Source organism: Pieris napi, chromosome 16 (genome assembly GCF_905475465.1).
Source record: "Pieris napi chromosome 16, ilPieNapi1.2, whole genome shotgun sequence".
NCBI classification, from domain to species: domain Eukaryota; kingdom Metazoa; phylum Arthropoda; class Insecta; order Lepidoptera; family Pieridae; genus Pieris; species Pieris napi.
The window spans coordinates 3280476-3297261 of NC_062249.1; the positions used below are offsets into that span (position 1 = coordinate 3280476).

Genomic DNA, 16786 nt, shown 5'->3' on the forward strand with positions numbered 1-16786 from the left:
GGTACGCTGTTGCAAGAACCTAAGTCGAATTCGTTGTTTTAGTCTAAATCTAAAACAATACGATAATTTATTTAAGCTAAATTAATTAATTTTATTCAAAAGCCTAGGTGTTTAGCATTTAATGCATCTACCCTCTACACGAAAGAACGTAATAAAGGACTTGTCACATAAAACCACCTAGAGTAGTTCCAACACGCCTTTTGGTGGTTTTCAACTGTAATACCAATTCTATTTGAATGAACCCAAATAGTTGAAGTTATCGTCTTGGAAAAACTTCAAAGTCCATTAAGAGATACAAAACAACAGATGCTTCACGTTTGACCGGCTTCTAATATTTTATTCAAACGTCCCAGATTGCACGTTCGTTCCAAAGGCGGAAAGGACGTTATGTTTAATCATTGTATTCGTATTCATGCAGCTTTCTATGTAAGCACTGCCTTCTACGAAGATTTTGTTTAAGAATAATACAATAATTTAAAAACCACTGTGATTGGAAATGTAACAATATATGTATTAGTTTAGTCACAATCAAGCAATTAATATAAATTATAATTTACGTGAGGTTAATGTAGTCACTGAAATTTCACTTTTGTATGATATATTGCTAAATTTGGATATTAACAGATACATTTGCTCCAAGTCAAAAGTCAAAATCATTTATTCATATATGTACACTTATGAACGTCAAAAAAGAAATCTACTATATAAAAATAAGTCGTGTTTTCCTTCCTGACGCTATAACTCCAGAACGCACGAACCGATTTCCACGGTTTTGCATTCGTTGGAAAGGTCTTGGGCTCCGTGAGGTTTATAGCAAAGAAAATTCAGGAAAAAATTCAACAGAAAAGCGGGATCACCAAACGAAATGTTACATTAAACGAAGCCATCTGGTGACGAAACAGAGTTCGCCAAGTTTGCTAGTATATATGTATATTAAATATTTCTAATTTTACTTTACACAGTTTAATCATATTTCCTTTTGTTTTTATAATTATTAAATGTTGTATGTGTTTTCTCCTTCATGAATATAAAATTGCCTGTAAGTGTCTACCACATTAAAAAATAGTTTTTTTTTCTCTTTATCCTGCCATTGTATGAGATTGTCAAGCGTAAAAGCTTTTTCCTAATAAAGTCTTATCTTGTTACTACCGAACCGCTCCGGATGTATTTTTAGAAATAGATAATTATATTTTCTAAAATTTAAAAATCAATGTATCTCTTTTCATAGCAGAGTAAATACAATTTGATAGAAAGAGACAAATTAGTTGACGAGAGACAAATAAAATAAAATGCTGCAATTAGACTGCCTTAGTTTCTATGAATAAGAGGGTTAGTATTATTTCACCACAATAAATTAAATATATAATAAATGATTCCTCTTACCAGGTGGTGCCCAGAGTGTTGGGCTCGCTAGTCGGCGGAGGGATGAGTCCAACCCAGCATCTAGAGCAGCAGCAGGCGCTGGTGAAACAATTTGCAGAAATCCTGGAGTTTGTCTTAAAGTTCGACGAGCATAAGGTAAGATTTCAAAAGAAAATATCCTGAGACCAACGAATACAGTCTGTATTCTACTTATCTGTACTTATATCTTAGCATCGAAGCCGATACAGTCTGCTGTTTATTGCCAAAATATATATTAACTAAACGTTGACATTCCTGAAATAACGCAAATATTTTGATAAATGGTTCTTGGAATAACTCGAAATCCGTCGAATAACAAGCTTGCAAACTTTCAAACAGGCATCTATGCCTTGTATATAGATAAATTCCCATAATAATTGAATTAATTAAATTCTAGCAAACACGTGGACCAGTCATGGGCAAAAAATTCTATAACTGAGAAGTTACGAGCTCCTGAAACATACGTCGCCGAATAAATTGTTGTTTTTAAAGTGACGAAAAGTTTATACATTTAAATCTAATAATTATATGTTAAACTGTTATGATATTGTTGCTAATTTCTTTTTCATTTAAACAATATATAACGGTACAACAACAAACAAGAATCGCTAAATTATCTACCATAGATTGTTAGATCTTTTTATACCAAATACAGCTAGCAACTTTTTGAAGGCCGAAAAGCGCAATGCTTTACGGACCTAAAAATCGTAAATTAATTTGTTAGAATGATACATTAGCTCTCGTTTGAAACGATGTATTTAAAACTCAACTTTATAGAGAACAACACCTGAGGCAATTATGCAAAGCAATTTTATATGAATCAGTGAAATAATATTACAGTGACGTTAACTGTTCACAGTCTATGACAATGTGGAGTGTATGATTCAATTTAAGGTTTGCCAACGGGCTAATACAATCTTACCCTTATAGGCAAAAATCGCAGAGCAATGTTGGCGTTATTGCTTTAGCGTACGACTCATCCCTGAGTTTCTAACCCCGGCGTGTGTCGGGCACAGAAGGCTGTCACCTACATACCTATATATACCATCCGCTACCACAGTGGATGAGCAAGAAGCCCGTGTGTGCCCAAAAAGCCTAGACTTGTAGCGGCATTTGTTTTTTTTAATACCCACGATCGAATTAATGTGGGTGTAACGCACACAGCTATAATACCCACCTATTGTAGAGCTCGCCTAACGCTTCCCATAATCGTTGTTTATTGAATATTTCCACTCACACGATTATAAACTTACAATCGAATGCTCATGAACAGTCATAGTATATCCGTTATGAGCAAGGGGAATATTCCTATGTTTAACATTTCAAGTCCTGAGTTTCCTCCCTCAAAGGCCCAACCACCGTCTGTCCCGAAGGCTCATTTGCCATACTAAAAAGTCTTAAGAATGCATTACAATGTATAAGATGTGGCAATCCTTATAAGTAAAAAATAGTGCGTGGAGTCCCTCCGCGCGGAAGAAATCAAACTTTGTAATGTGGAAATGAAAATAGGAAGCTTTCACTCTAGCTCTGTCTCTTTCTATTCCCCCTCTTAAGGAGCGTTAAACGTTTAACGCAACCTTGTTGCAGGTCGCTTTAGAAGTTTCACTTCAAAACATACCTGTGTGAAGGTTCCCAGCTCTTCCATAACAAACTTAATACTTTTCCATAACATTTTTTTTTAATCGCAATTTAGCACTAAGCTATAACGTATCGTATAAATACTTTACGTATACGACCTCTTGAGTCTAGGGAATGCCGGTTTAGTCACGATGTTATCACTTACTTATAAAATATATATATTAAAGAATAATTATTTTCGACCTACCCGTTAGCCTCCTGTTACACAAAAGAGAAAAATAAAAAAAAATGTCGGGAAAAGATCTTATCAAAATTTATTTTAGGTAGGTACCTACTGCGTACTAGGTATACGTTATTCTATGAATATAGAAATTCTCAAAAGGCCAGCAACGCTCTCGCAAGCTCTGTAACTTGAGTGCATTGTCACTTAACATCAGATGAGATAAAAACACAAAGATTTCTATTAAATCGATTTTAAAAATTCTAATAAATAGCGAACATAGTTTACGAAATCCGAACCTTATATGAAGAGAATATTAATTTTCATATCAGGAGGAAGTCGTTTAAATAAAGAGCAATTTATGTTAAATTATTGATCGTAAAGTGCATAATGGCTATCGCGAATGGCACAAGGTTGGGGTCAAAAGGGCCCTCAATTGTTTAAATAAATCACACATTGTCACTAGGAAGATACGCTATCTTTATAAGGCTATATTATATAAATTTCAATACGACATTTCACCTATTTTTTATGTAAACGGGCAGGAGGCTCATCTGATGTTAAGTAATACGACCATAGATACGTTGCCCAAAGGCTTGCACGTGCGTTGCCGGCCTTTTAAGAATGTGTTTTTTTTAAGGACCCTAAGTAGAATTTGTTTGGAAATTACCTGCGTAAATTAGGCAATTTATTATATAAATTAACTATTAAAAAAAACATAATATGTTTATTAATATATTGTAGTAGATATTCCTCCATTTTAGTTGTAGTTTTTGGTAAGTTCGGTTTTATAGTTTTTAATTTCATCTAAATCATTGTATGCTGATAATTAAATATTTATTTATTTATACACTATCCTTTCAGTACTAAACCAATACGCTAATGTCGAAAAAACATGAAATATAATAAAATATATAATATTAAATACACAATATCGCAACTGTGCACTCACTCTGCGAACATATTAAGATGTCGATAGCGTCAGAGACAGGTTTCAGTAAGCGCAACGCCTTTGTTTGTTCGATAACATGTTTTATTTATCTAAGAATATTTTAGAACCGTTTTAACAGTCTAGGAACAAATAGAATTAAGAATGATAACATAATTAATTAAAAAAAAGATGTGTTGGCCTAGTGGCTTCAGCGTGCGACTCTCATCCCTGAGGTCGCAGGTTCTATGTACGCATTGAACTCGAACGGTGAAGGAAAACATCGTGAGGAAACCCCCTTGCCTTAAACCCATGTGTGTGTCAGGCACAGGAGTCTGATCACCTACTTGCCTATTAGATTGACAAATGATCATGAAACACATACAGAAATCAGAGGCCCGGACCTTAAAAGGTTGTAGCGCCACTGATTTATTAACATAATTAAATTAATATGCAAAAATTATCAATGACACATAAGGGGTTGGATAACGGAATAGCGATATTTCGATGGGTTAAAGCGCCATTGCACTCGCTTCGCCAGTACGTAAACTAAAATTGGAACGATACAGAGAAGATAAGCATGGCCCCTGCGTAAGGATGACACGCAAAATCGTGATGCATTCCACATTTTTGGTCCCGGTGGAGTGCGACAGCGACCCCGGCGACAGCCTCTATAAAGCGGCTTTGTAGGAACTACTCGAGGTGGTGTTAGTGGGTATTGCTCACCCAGTCGCTGAATAGCACAGATTTTGCCGTGGGTCGAGTCCCACATACCCCTGCAACTTTTGAGGGTATGCGCAAATGCATATTCCACCTCGGATATCAAAGCATTAGAGGCTTTATAATTAAATTAAATATCAAATCCTTATACTAAAAAGACAAATGCTATTTGTCTATGAACAATATTCCATTTGCAATATAAGCATTGCGAAATATCATTCATTAGTCATCTATAAGAGACTCAATAAGAAAACTAACTCAGATCTGAACCCGAATAAATGAGTCATGCTTTGCTATATTGTCGTATGTCTGCGAGGGTGGGTATATCTGGCTTTCATAGCAATTATTGCATCACTTTGTAATTTTCGTAGAAGTCATTTGATAATAAAATGAATGCTTTATATGGTTTATACTTTAAATTATGAGTACTGAATGAACTATGTGGTTAAATTAAATTTTAGGTTGATAAAGTTGACGTGGAATTGCCGCCATTTCACAAAAACAAATGACAAATGCAATTTCATATTAGGTAACCAAAGAGTTTTATAATCGAAATTCAAAGAAGTTTTTATTGCCGATGTTTCTGGCCAGTTCTAAGAGCTGATTAAAAAATACCAATGGTAAGTTCTTCAGATTTTGGTATCTGTTTCTTGATCTTTCTAAAATAGGCTAGTAGACTTTTTGTATTTAAGGCATGACGGGTTGCTCATTGGTTTTTTCTCCACCGTACGAGCGAGTGTTCAATGCGCACATAGAAAGAAATCCTCTTTGGTTCATTTGTCGCAGTCGTGATTCAAACCTATTACCTCAGGTGAGGCACGCAAGTTTTCACTAAGCTACTGCTCTGCTGCTTAAAGATTAACTTTTAAAATACGATGTTTCAGAATGAATAAAGTTTTTAGGTAACCATTAACTCTTAAGTAACGAATCTGGATACGGGTACCACTAAATTATAATAGCTTTTATTATACATACAAAATTCCTTTTATCCCGTTAAAACGACCTTCAAACGCATCTAACCAGGAAAAGCGTATAAAAATGTTATTTTCAGGGACTAACGTAAAGTAGGTATTAACGTGTTCAGCGCTATAGACATTATAACAGAGTAATGAAGGATAGAAACTGCGTGTGCGCAATATTTGTTATGTTTTAAATAACCTCCATATCTGTTTATTAACTGTTGATGAGTGAAATCCATTTTAGATTCAATGTTAATAGTCTAAGCGAAAATCAACAATTATTTTCAATGTTAATATGTTATAGTAAAATATCCAACTACTTGTGTTCATTAAATATTGGTAGTTAATTTTATAACACATAAAAGAAGGGATTTTCATTTTGACGTCATATAAAGATGATCGTACTCTTGAAAAAAACGATATCAATAAATAGCGATTTCCTAAAAGTTCACTTTTATCATTGGACCATTGACAGTGATAATTTAAGTTTTATCTATCAAAGTATGTAAAATTCTAAATTTGCACGTTTCAGATGAAAACACCAGCCATCCAAAACGACTTCAGCTACTACCGGCGTATCGTATCCCGAGGTGGTCTCATCAACGCAGACCTTCCGCCAGGGGAAGAACCCCACATAGGCGCAGAAGTCGCTAACAGAATGTCGTTATTCTATGCGCAAGCGACGCCGATGCTAAAGGTTTTGTCAGAAGCGACCAGCCAGTTTGTGAATGATAATCAGCAGGACTTGGAAAATACCACGGAAACATTAAGCACAATGGCCAAAGTCTGCTTGAGGATGTTAGAGAATCCGTAAGTATTTATTACATTTAGTCGGTACTAATCTCTACACCTTCTACTGCATTTGCTATGGAGTGTTCAGAGGAGTTGTTCGGTTCAATACGTCCGGCTGAGTTTCATAATCGTCAAGGGAGAATACGATATTCCACCCGTATCACCTCAACGTCCGTCGTTTCACAACTGAGCGTTTTTAAGGCAGTTTTTGCCGCGCACCACCACTATGTGGAACTAGCTGCCCACTGAAGTATTTCGAACCAATTCGACTTAGGGTCCTTCAAGAAAAGAGCGTACCCATTTTATTTTTTCTCACATTGGTTGCCTGGAAGAGATCGCTCGAAAGCGATAAGCCACTTTTTCCACCTTTTCATTTAATTATGTCAACTGTAATATACTTCTGTAAACAACGAAGTGTTAATAAATAAATAAGTTGTAAGGTCTAACTAAATTTATATTCTGTGTTAGTATCACTAAACTTATCTAAGAACACCCTCACATTATAGAAGCCACGGGACGGTAGTGTTCTGTAGGTAGTGTGTGTGTGTGTAGAACCTGTGGGAAGATGCCATATTTAGTAATGACAAAATCAATTCGTAAACCTACCCGTGACAACATTAAAACCACGGCCTTTCCTTTTATTCAAAGTCCCACTTTGAAGCTTATTTTTGCTTATTCTTCAAGATGTAGGTCACTTTTCGAAATGAAACGACCCATTCATTGTAAAGCCAAGGCAATCTGAGTTATCAAAAGAATATTTGCATACCTGGTATTACTGCTTTTAATACATACAATGTCTTAGTAGAATCATTTGTTTTCTTGCACGGATTGTGTATGAAAATGGCGTTCAATTGATAGTGAAAGTAATTCAAAATATATATAGTAATTTAACAAAATTACCTGTCAACGGAAAAAAAATGTGTATAAATGTCTGGTCTAGAGATGTCAAATTCCCTTACATAACAAAAACTACTGAACTGTTTTTGGTACACTTAGACTGTTTCCTAAGTTGTAATATACCTTAGTCAAAGTTTTCAACCCTTTTCTTAATTTATTTTTAGATTCCCTAACCACCCCAATCTTGTTTTTAGATTTTTACTTGACGCAAATAAATATCCAATATAAAAGTCGCTTTCTTCCTACACCTATCTTTTAAAGCAAGCTGATTTAAAAATTGTCTTTAGTTAAAGTAGTTTTTATCTAAAGGCAAAATGTTTATATGTACAGTAATTGTATTATGTCTGCATAATATAAATAAAGATACCACTTATCGTCTTTTTACCGACTTCAAAATGTAGTAGGTTTCTCAAATCGACCGTATATATTTTATTATGTGACTTTGTCGTTTTTGAACCGATTTTAATGATTATTTTTTGGAAAGGGAATACCATGATAAGGAAATCTGATGATGGCATCCCTGAGAAAGCAAGAGGAAGCATCGAAAATCGGTTTAAAATCAAAAAAATATAAAACGATTCCTTCGAAAAGTAGTTTTCTTAAAAATGATTTTTTTTTCTCTATACGTACTAACTACGCGTTGATGTCAGATAATAACTAGTCCCTTATAAAGACTAAAGCTATGTTAAGCAGGATACACGTATCCTTCGATAAATAACAGTCAGCATCGGATTACGCATTCGTGGTCATATTGTTATTGGCACAAGGGCATATTTATTGTGTTACACAATATCAGGTTTCCACTCGTCCAAACGTTGATGACAAATGCTTTGCGTCAACATATCGGTTACTTTTTCGCTAGACTTTGTAAAACTCGCAAATCGCCCTGGATTTTGAATGTTTAGATATAGTCGTTCTACATAGAGTAGATTATACATAAATTGTTTTTTTTTTTTTTTTTTTTTTTCAAAATTTATGGTCTGATTTCGTGCATACTTGCTATTGATGCAAATGGTTGTTCTGTTTTTGTGTAATATTTTCTCTGTATGTATTGTTGTGTGCCTTATAATTAAATAATATTAGAATAAAGAAAACAACAGTGGCGTTACAATGCTTGGCTTTAGATTACTGTAACTTTTCATATTTTCTTCATTATGATCATGTTTTAGCGAAAACACTATTGTCATTTTGAAAATAGATAGTAATAATAAAGATCGTCTTATTTCCAATCATGACAAAAACATTATAATATACAGCTTAGGTTATTTTACATTTTTATACATTTTTTTTTCTTTTGCTTGTTATCCTATAAACTTCATTATAGGTAGCTACCTTCAGTACCGTCGATCGGAACCCCTTCACGACTCTGTCTATGGCTCTCTTTCTCTATTCGTTTCCTGCTACCGCTTCTATTTCTTCTATCAACCTTTTTTGGGCTATCTCTTCTCCTTCATTCTCTTGGTTGGTCTTGGTCTCTACTCTCCATCCATACAGTTGTCTTTTAAGTTCACCTTTTATCTGTGTATCTTGTTATATGCCCCGCCCATTGCCACTTCTGATTTAGGCATAATGTAAGGCATCTCACACTTTTGTTTTTCGTCTAATTTTTTCACTTTAAATTTTATGTATTTTGAAAATAAGATAACGTGACAAAACATTATGAACTTTTTACTTCCTTTATTTTGGGATAGCCAGTGGAGTGTGTGTATTTATTGAAGGTTATAAAGTTTTTCATGTCCGCTATTTAGCGAGGGTGTACCTTATCAACCGTTCAACGTGCCCAACCCTTTCGTAAATATTTACCACCCCTAATTAGTTAAGTGCTGTCAAGTTTGTTGATTGCAAAGATCGTTCAACGCTCCACTTAGTGATAGTAATCCCTTTATAATATAACCAATTTTTACTATATATGATATATACAGTTAAGTAAGCTGGACAAAACAAAAGTACCCTATTAATACTAAGGGAACAACCTAGGTATACTGACCTGTGAATACCCATATCTCAAAAACTACCAAACCGATTTTGATCAAACTTGATACTTGTTTTGAACTAATTAAATGACATATCGTTTTCGAAAAAGTTGTGGACATACGTACAATTATAAAGCACATGCTTGGAAGCCTAAATATATTATTATATTTAAATGTTAACCACAACATGATGCCAGAGCCAACTTGAGTTTCTTTCTAGAAAAGGGGGAGACTGTACACTCCTGTAGGATACTGTAGTTTAGCTTCTCAGCCTTGAATCTATCCGATTGCGTGGATGGCAGGCTAAAAGGGGTCTTCTTCTTCTGGTGCCCCTCCATTACTGGAGGTTGGCCGTCAGTCTCGTGAAGCGGGTCTTGTCCTGTGCTAGATGCAGCAGCTCTTCCGCAGTCGCAATACCCGTCCACTCTCTAACGTTGCGAAGCCATGTTATTCCCTTCTACCAACACGACGTTTATCCTGGATTTTACCCATTTAATTTATTGAAGGCGGTGGTAGCGGTCATGGCCCTGGAACGCAACGTTCCGTTCTTTAATGTTCTGCATAAGTTTTTTCGTTAAAAAGTTACCTATGATTAAAATTCTTGAAATGAAAGCTAGATGAGGGTCCTAAAAGAACCACTGTTCGCGATTATCCTTTCAAATAATTTAGCGTTTCCGGCCTAGTGGGTAGTACGATATATCATTAGGACACGTGACGTCACACCAACTTCCTTATCAAAACCTATTCGGGAGATACAGGAGCCAATTAATATCATGCAAATATAGTCTCTTTGTATGCGTGATAAAATTGATTTTCGTATGTTATAATTTCATAATCGACTCGCGCCATTGAAAGTGACAATAGGCCGCGTGTGCCTTGAATGACAATAGCATTGCTTTTTAATCGAAGTTTTGAATCACTTTAATTATACAAGTTGAAATTTATTACAGGACATCTAATATGGACTATTCTATATTCAAAGTAGCAAAGATATTTTATAAAAATATGTACTAATATTCGCTCAAAGAACGCTAAATGCTCGTTATAATTACGAATAGTATTAGGGATATAGAACCCAGACATTAGACTAAAGTTTATAAATTCATCAAAAATTCTTAAAATATAATACATACAACATTGGATCTAATTCGCATCTATGGATTTTTAGCATATTAGCGACTTATATACATAACAAACTTCCCAGAACCTACATAACCTTTGATGTAGACGTACTAAATATTGTCAAAATTAATTTAATAACCTAGAAAATTGGACAAATTATATCGGTTTCCCATAAAACGTTATTTAGGAGGGTGCGGTGCGCATACTGAAGATTAAGCGATGAAGCTTTTCCGATATCAAAAGCTTTTAATGTTATTATCGTTAATGTTCAACGAATTTTGGGCAATCAAATAATTTGGGCCTGTAGCTACAATATTTGTATGAAATTTTGCCAGTTTAAATAAATACAATAAATCAGTGGCGCTTCAAGCTCAAGGTCCGATTTCTGAATCTGTTTCATGATCAATTTTAAATCTAATAGGCAAGTAGGTGATCAGCCTCCAATGCATGACACACGCCGTCGACTTTTTGGGTCTAAGACATGTCGGTTTCCTCACGATATTTTCCTTCACCGTTCGAGCAAATGCGCACATAGAAAGAAAGTCCATTGGTGCACAGCCGGGGATCGAACCTACGACAGGTATGAGAGTCGGACGCTGAAGCCACTAGGTCAACACTGCTTTTTCCTTAAATTTTGTCATTTTAGTAAGTACAATAGATTTATTTTGAACTAAATAACTCTTTCAACGTCATTAATAATTTGTTACCGTTAGGCAAACGTGTTGAAACACTAAATTGATATGTTGCAATGAAATATAAATTAATGTTAGTTAACCTGGTTCGAACATATTTGGAACGTACATAAAACATGTACAGTTAGCTGCTTCCTAGATTTTAACATGACGGTTACAGGGAATTTCGTAAATAAATAAACTGTTAGGGCTACCACGTCTAGATTATATTCATTGCTTAAGAATTGTATCAAAAGTCTATTGCTAGATTAATCGTTTAGGTTCTCCGCCATTAAGTTGTGGAATAGGCTGCCCGACTTCATACGATTGGCTACCTCCCTAACATCTTTTAAAACTCTTCTGCATAAACATTTCTTAATCATATTCTATCCTGCTCAGTCGTGACTTTTGTAATTCTTGTATTTATTTTTAGTTTTGTTTTTTGTATTTTTTAGATTAAGGTTCTGTAATTTATTTTTTTAGTTTTTTCCCTTACTAGGGTTGCCTGGAAGAGATGGCTTGTTAGCGATAAGGCCGCCATTGCATGCCTTATAATTTTATAAATAAATAATCTTTACACATTTGTAACCGGTCTTCTATTATATCATGACGATCTATGCTGAACATGGAATAGTTGATAATAATAGAAGTGTGATTATCAATCCTATATCCAATATAGCAGTGTTGGCCTAGTGGCTTCAGCGTGCGACTCTCATACCTGAGAGTACCGGCTGTGCACCAATGGACTTTCTTTCTATGTGCGCATTTAACCTTTGCTCGAACGGCGAAGGAAAACATCGTGAGATGATGTATTCTTATTTTCTCATTCAATTTTCACGGTTTAAATATTAATCCTTTATATCTCATAACCCACCATAGCTACATAGCTATGGTGGTACCAACAGACCCGTAAAAACCAAAAAATGTCTATGTCTTTTATAACCTACGCTGCGCTGAATATTTATGTTGACCTATACTAGAATATTTGTTTATATTCCTGGTAACCCTAATTCTGAAATATAGTTTAGCTCACGATTTACGACCCAGTAAAACTCGGTGGCTGCTACGTAATTGTATACATACCTACTTACGATGTTTTAGTTTATTGATAATAAGAGTTAAGGAGAAACTGCTCCCAAGATACCGAAACACGATACTTCTTCCGTGATCTTGGTTTCTACTTTTCAAATTGAAAAAATTATGAAGGCAGTTGCGAGATGTTTCAGACATCTGTTTGTTTAAAACTTATTTTTTTGTAAATAAGCAAGTTTGGGGGGGGGGGGAGTCACTTTGTAAAACGTTACGATGCGGGGCGGAGATTGAATTACGCGTTATTGTTAATATTATTTTCGACTCTCCAGTACTTCACACCACATAATGGTATCTTTTAGGTATAAAGAGTCACTTTGGTGGTTACGAAACGTTTTACTATTGGGTACAGAAAAACGTTACGGCGCGTTACATGGGGGGGGCATCTGCTTCACATTTATATCGAATGTCTGGTTCCTATCACCTTGTGTCACTTTGCAAATTAAACGTAACAAACTATTGGTTTAGTAATGAACACAATTCAAAATACTTACTGCGCTGGCGCAGCGACCCAAACACTAGTGCTTGCCATTTTTAACCGTCTTAAAAACGAAAGGAGGAGGTTATCAATTCTACATGTAATTTTTTTTATGTACAAATACTTTTTCAATTATTTCAGGAAACTAGTAGCACAATTTAGCCGCGAAGAAACATCACTACTCGTTCTTCGCGTGATGGTGGGTTTGATAATTCTCTACGACTGGGTACATCCCTCGGGCGCCTTCTGCCGTTCCTCTTCAGTGGATGTTAAAGGATGTGTCAAATTCCTCCAACAGCAACCTCCACCCAAAGCGGAACCTTTGTTAAACGCCCTGAGATATACCACCAAGCACCTGAACAGCCAATCGACGCCAAGGAATATTCGGGCTTTGTTAGCCGCGTGAGGACAGCATTCGAGCTTTGCATGTTGCTGTGGGGAATGATGTGACAATAATACATGGGGATTTCTCGTTGGCATTTCAGTTGCATAGCGCCGTTTGAGTACCAGGGAATCAACGGTTACATTCAGAGTCGAAACTAAGCGCGAACTATGACTGCGAGTTGGAGTTGAAGTTAGCGCTGTCTCGACTCTTTCTGTTTGTACCCTCAATTCTCTGATGCTCAGGTCTTAAATCGTTAAATCGGTTGACACTCTGCTAACTTATATTTTCGTGTTTGATTTCATGCCTTTAAAGTTCCTTGTGCGATTGAGTTTCAACCGATTTGCAAATTAATGTTAGTATAAGATATGGAAAGAGGGGTTATTCATGAAATTCAAGTAAAATATTGTGAATAACCCTGTTGAAAGTTGTTTTAAAGGATTGCGTGTCCTTGTTTTCCTGCTTCTTCGTGATATTGACATTATGAAACTATTTTTAATTTTGCGTTTTAGGACTGCCAAGCCCATAAATGTACTGAGAGTTTGGGTTTATTTCCAATTTTGGCAGCCGGCATTTACCTATAAATATATATAGTTGAACAAATTAGTACACTTTAGACGAAGCTTCAAAAGCTAATATATTTTTTGAGAAATCATTCCCTCCCCCACTCAAATGCAAAGTTACTTCACAACGTACAGAATTTATATAATAGTCGCTAACTGTTAGAATTAAGATACTAAAGTCTATTGGAGTAGGAGAGAGTATTAACTATGTTAAGGAATAATAATTATCTTTTAATTGGTTACCACAAATATTGTGCAATATGAGTCCCAGTGAACCTCCCTGAACGACTCCTCTATGGGTTATAAAAAGGACTTGACTGTGCTGCAGTTACGACTTATTTGTGCGATGACCATACTTCCCTTAAGTTTATCTACTTGTTAAATAATCTGGTTAGAAGTATTTATGTCATGGTATGGTAAAATAATGGATGAAATATTTTTGGTAACCCAACGAATTATAACTAACACGTAAATCTAAGGTAACAATTTAAAACACGGGATTGTTCCCTACCACTAATCTAGACCGTATATCCTAGTCGAAGTATAGTGGTAAATGTTTCCAAAATATCGTATATTGCATTGCCTCAAATTTTGTGGTACCGTTTGATACATTTTTACAATATATTTTACGCTATATATTATTGTTAAGCCGCATACGCTCAATTTATCTGGTCAGAGTATTTGATTCATAAATGCTAAAACAAGTAAATCTTTACCAAATTAACGTAAAGATTTTGGAATTATTAATGTAAAAGTAGTGTTTCTAGATTTTCGTTTTGAATGAGGCCGAATGAGTCTAGTCTTCCATTTCATTCTCTATAATTCACTAAGCAAAGCAGTTTTTAAACCCATCTCAGTAATAATTATAATTTTAATAATCTTTGATTACATTAGATTGTACTGAGCATGTATTGAATATTTCGTAGTTATTAGATAATTGCACAAATAGCACATTAATGTTATTTAATCATGTAGTTATTTTGTCCTAATTCTGATGTTCAAAAATTTTTAAATTGTATACTTTACTAGAAAGACCGCTTTGGTCTCTCATATGAAAAAATACAATTTAAGTTTTGAACAACAGAATTACTATAATCTTGTTGAATTTAGTAATGTGCGTATCGCACAAATTGAATAAATCTGCCACTGCCCAATTGATAATATTGTATTTGACCTTTTTTCTAGAACAAAATTTAATAAAATATATAAGAACTCATTTAATGAAATATTTGATGTTAAGATTATTTGTCTGTTAGGTGTTCCTCCTATACTGTAGCGATTAAAGTTGAAAAGCATTTATTACTTTGGCAATACTCATCTTTAATCATAGTTATTGTATGTAGTTAGTCTTCAACTGTTAGTAGCTAATGTAAAATTTATATAGATTTATTTGAAAATTTTATTGTCTTACATCAGAATTTTACTATGTTAATTCTACTTAATGTTGTCTATTTAAAGCGCACTATCTATTACTTAATTATACAAACTTGTGATAGTATATTGAATTGCAAATAGTTAATTTGTAAACAATATTTCATATTTACTAGAAAAATTATTGCTGCTTTCATTGGTTAACACTTAGAACTAATTTTTAAGTTTTCATTTATTTATTATATAGTAAAAACACCAAAGTTATAAATAATAAACATAATAGTAACTTAAACTAATTTTATTTAAACCTTATCACAATTTCTTGACTAATAATGACAACTTAGAATGTTAGCCGGTCGAGGTTTAAGTATTAGTTTGCCAGTTTCATCACAAGACATATTGAAATCATTAAGAACAGATCGGGTCCGTGCTGTGATGATGCTGGGTGCAATCACCTTCCTGTGTACTCCGACTATGAAGAGTAGCACTGAAAATACAATCTTATCTATATGTATTCAAATCTAGTGGAAACATCAAAATCAGTGAAACTATCAACTTGGTCTTCAAAGCCCACTTCTTATAATTCTCTACAACATTCTTATAAAGATTAATACAGCAGAATTATCCAAACAATACATGTTTAAGTAGCAATTTTAATATGATAAGTTAGTTTTTTAAAAAAGGAAAAACAAATATTCTTACATAACAGAGTTGAGGTGACTGTAAAGAAGGGATGGTTCCATAGTGACTGTGTGAGAGACACAACAGGAGTGAGTGGATCCGTAAGCCAGTGCCAAGCTGCTATTGCTGTGCATAATGACACCACTGCTAATACAACTAAAAATATTTTTAAAAGTTTTATTATCTTTGTGGCTCAATGAGTAATCCATATGGCTTTTAGCCTATACATAGAGAGTTTCGACTCTTGGTGATACAATATTTATTTTAATTGTTAAGTTCAGCATATACTTTTCTCCACATAAAAATTGAAGTAAAAATGTATTTTAATGTAAAATATGAAAGTCTTATGAACAAATTATAAAACAATAGTGTTATATTAAAATAGTATTTCTAAGAAAAGTTACTTACTTCTCCATCTCGTAGTAGCAGGTTGCAAACAAGCTATTACTTCTGTTAATCTTCTCTCAAAAGCCTTTAGATCTACAAAAATGTTGTAAGGATTTATATTTGTTATAAAACATTACACAAGATAGGTAAGAGATCCGTATTTGTTCTAATATCACAAACTATTCTATAATAAACAACTGCCTTATACTTTTCAAATTTTGGAGAATTTATAGAAGGGGTACAATGACAATAATGGATATTAGTAGAACACAAATGTAATTTTAATGAAATGTTGGAATCCTTAAATTTAGGAATTAGTTTAGCTAGACCTACCATCACATGCTGTTTGTTCTAATGACATTGCTATTTAGATCTTATTCATAACAATATTAAAATTGAAATATCTTATGTATAACAATGATTTAAGACCATGACTTTCTTTAATTTGAATCTTATTGGTTTTAATCACAAATTTACTTCCAAGTTCCATCAACAATTCAAGTAGAGGAAAAGTAAAATACATATGTTATTTGACAGATGACACTGACAGATGCATCGGTGTGTGTGGATTTTA

General features: G+C 34.2%; 2 protein-coding genes and 1 non-coding gene across 3 annotated transcripts in view; 2 read left to right on the plus strand and 1 right to left on the minus strand.

Annotated features, from left to right (window-relative positions):
* Positions 1–15436, plus strand: part of LOC125057113 (CYFIP-related Rac1 interactor A) — a 32257-nt gene extending 16821 nt beyond the window's left edge. The window contains exons 2-4 of the mRNA XM_047660590.1: positions 1387–1518; positions 6339–6616; positions 12970–15436. Coding sequence (XP_047516546.1) covers positions 1387–1518; positions 6339–6616; positions 12970–13234 — 675 coding nt within the window. The 3' untranslated portion in view covers positions 13235–15436. The remainder of the gene's footprint in view (positions 1–1386; positions 1519–6338; positions 6617–12969) is intronic.
* On the plus strand, positions 4653–4759 carry LOC125057611. The gene has a single exon (XR_007118233.1). It is a non-coding gene; the product is annotated as a U6 spliceosomal RNA (small nuclear RNA).
* Positions 15427–16733, minus strand: LOC125057116 (nuclear envelope phosphatase-regulatory subunit 1). The gene is made up of 4 exons (XM_047660593.1): positions 16546–16733; positions 16234–16305; positions 15847–15981; positions 15427–15631 (listed from the first exon to the last, which is right to left on the minus strand). Exons 1-4 carry the CDS (start codon positions 16571–16573, stop codon positions 15471–15473), a joined length of 396 nt encoding a protein of 131 aa, XP_047516549.1. The 5' UTR covers positions 16574–16733; the 3' UTR covers positions 15427–15470.
* Between the last annotated feature and the right edge of the window lie 53 nt (positions 16734–16786).

Coding starts and splice junctions, on each gene's coding strand:
- LOC125057116 (XM_047660593.1), bottom strand. CDS start 16,573: ATGTCATTAGAACAAACAGCATGTGATG. Junction 16,306..16,545: donor AGAACAAACAGCATGTGATG/GTAGGTCTAGCT, acceptor ACATTTTTGTAG/ATCTAAAGGCTTTTGAGAGA. Junction 15,982..16,233: donor TGCTACTACGAGATGGAGAA/GTAAGTAACTTT, acceptor AAATATTTTTAG/TTGTATTAGCAGTGGTGTCA.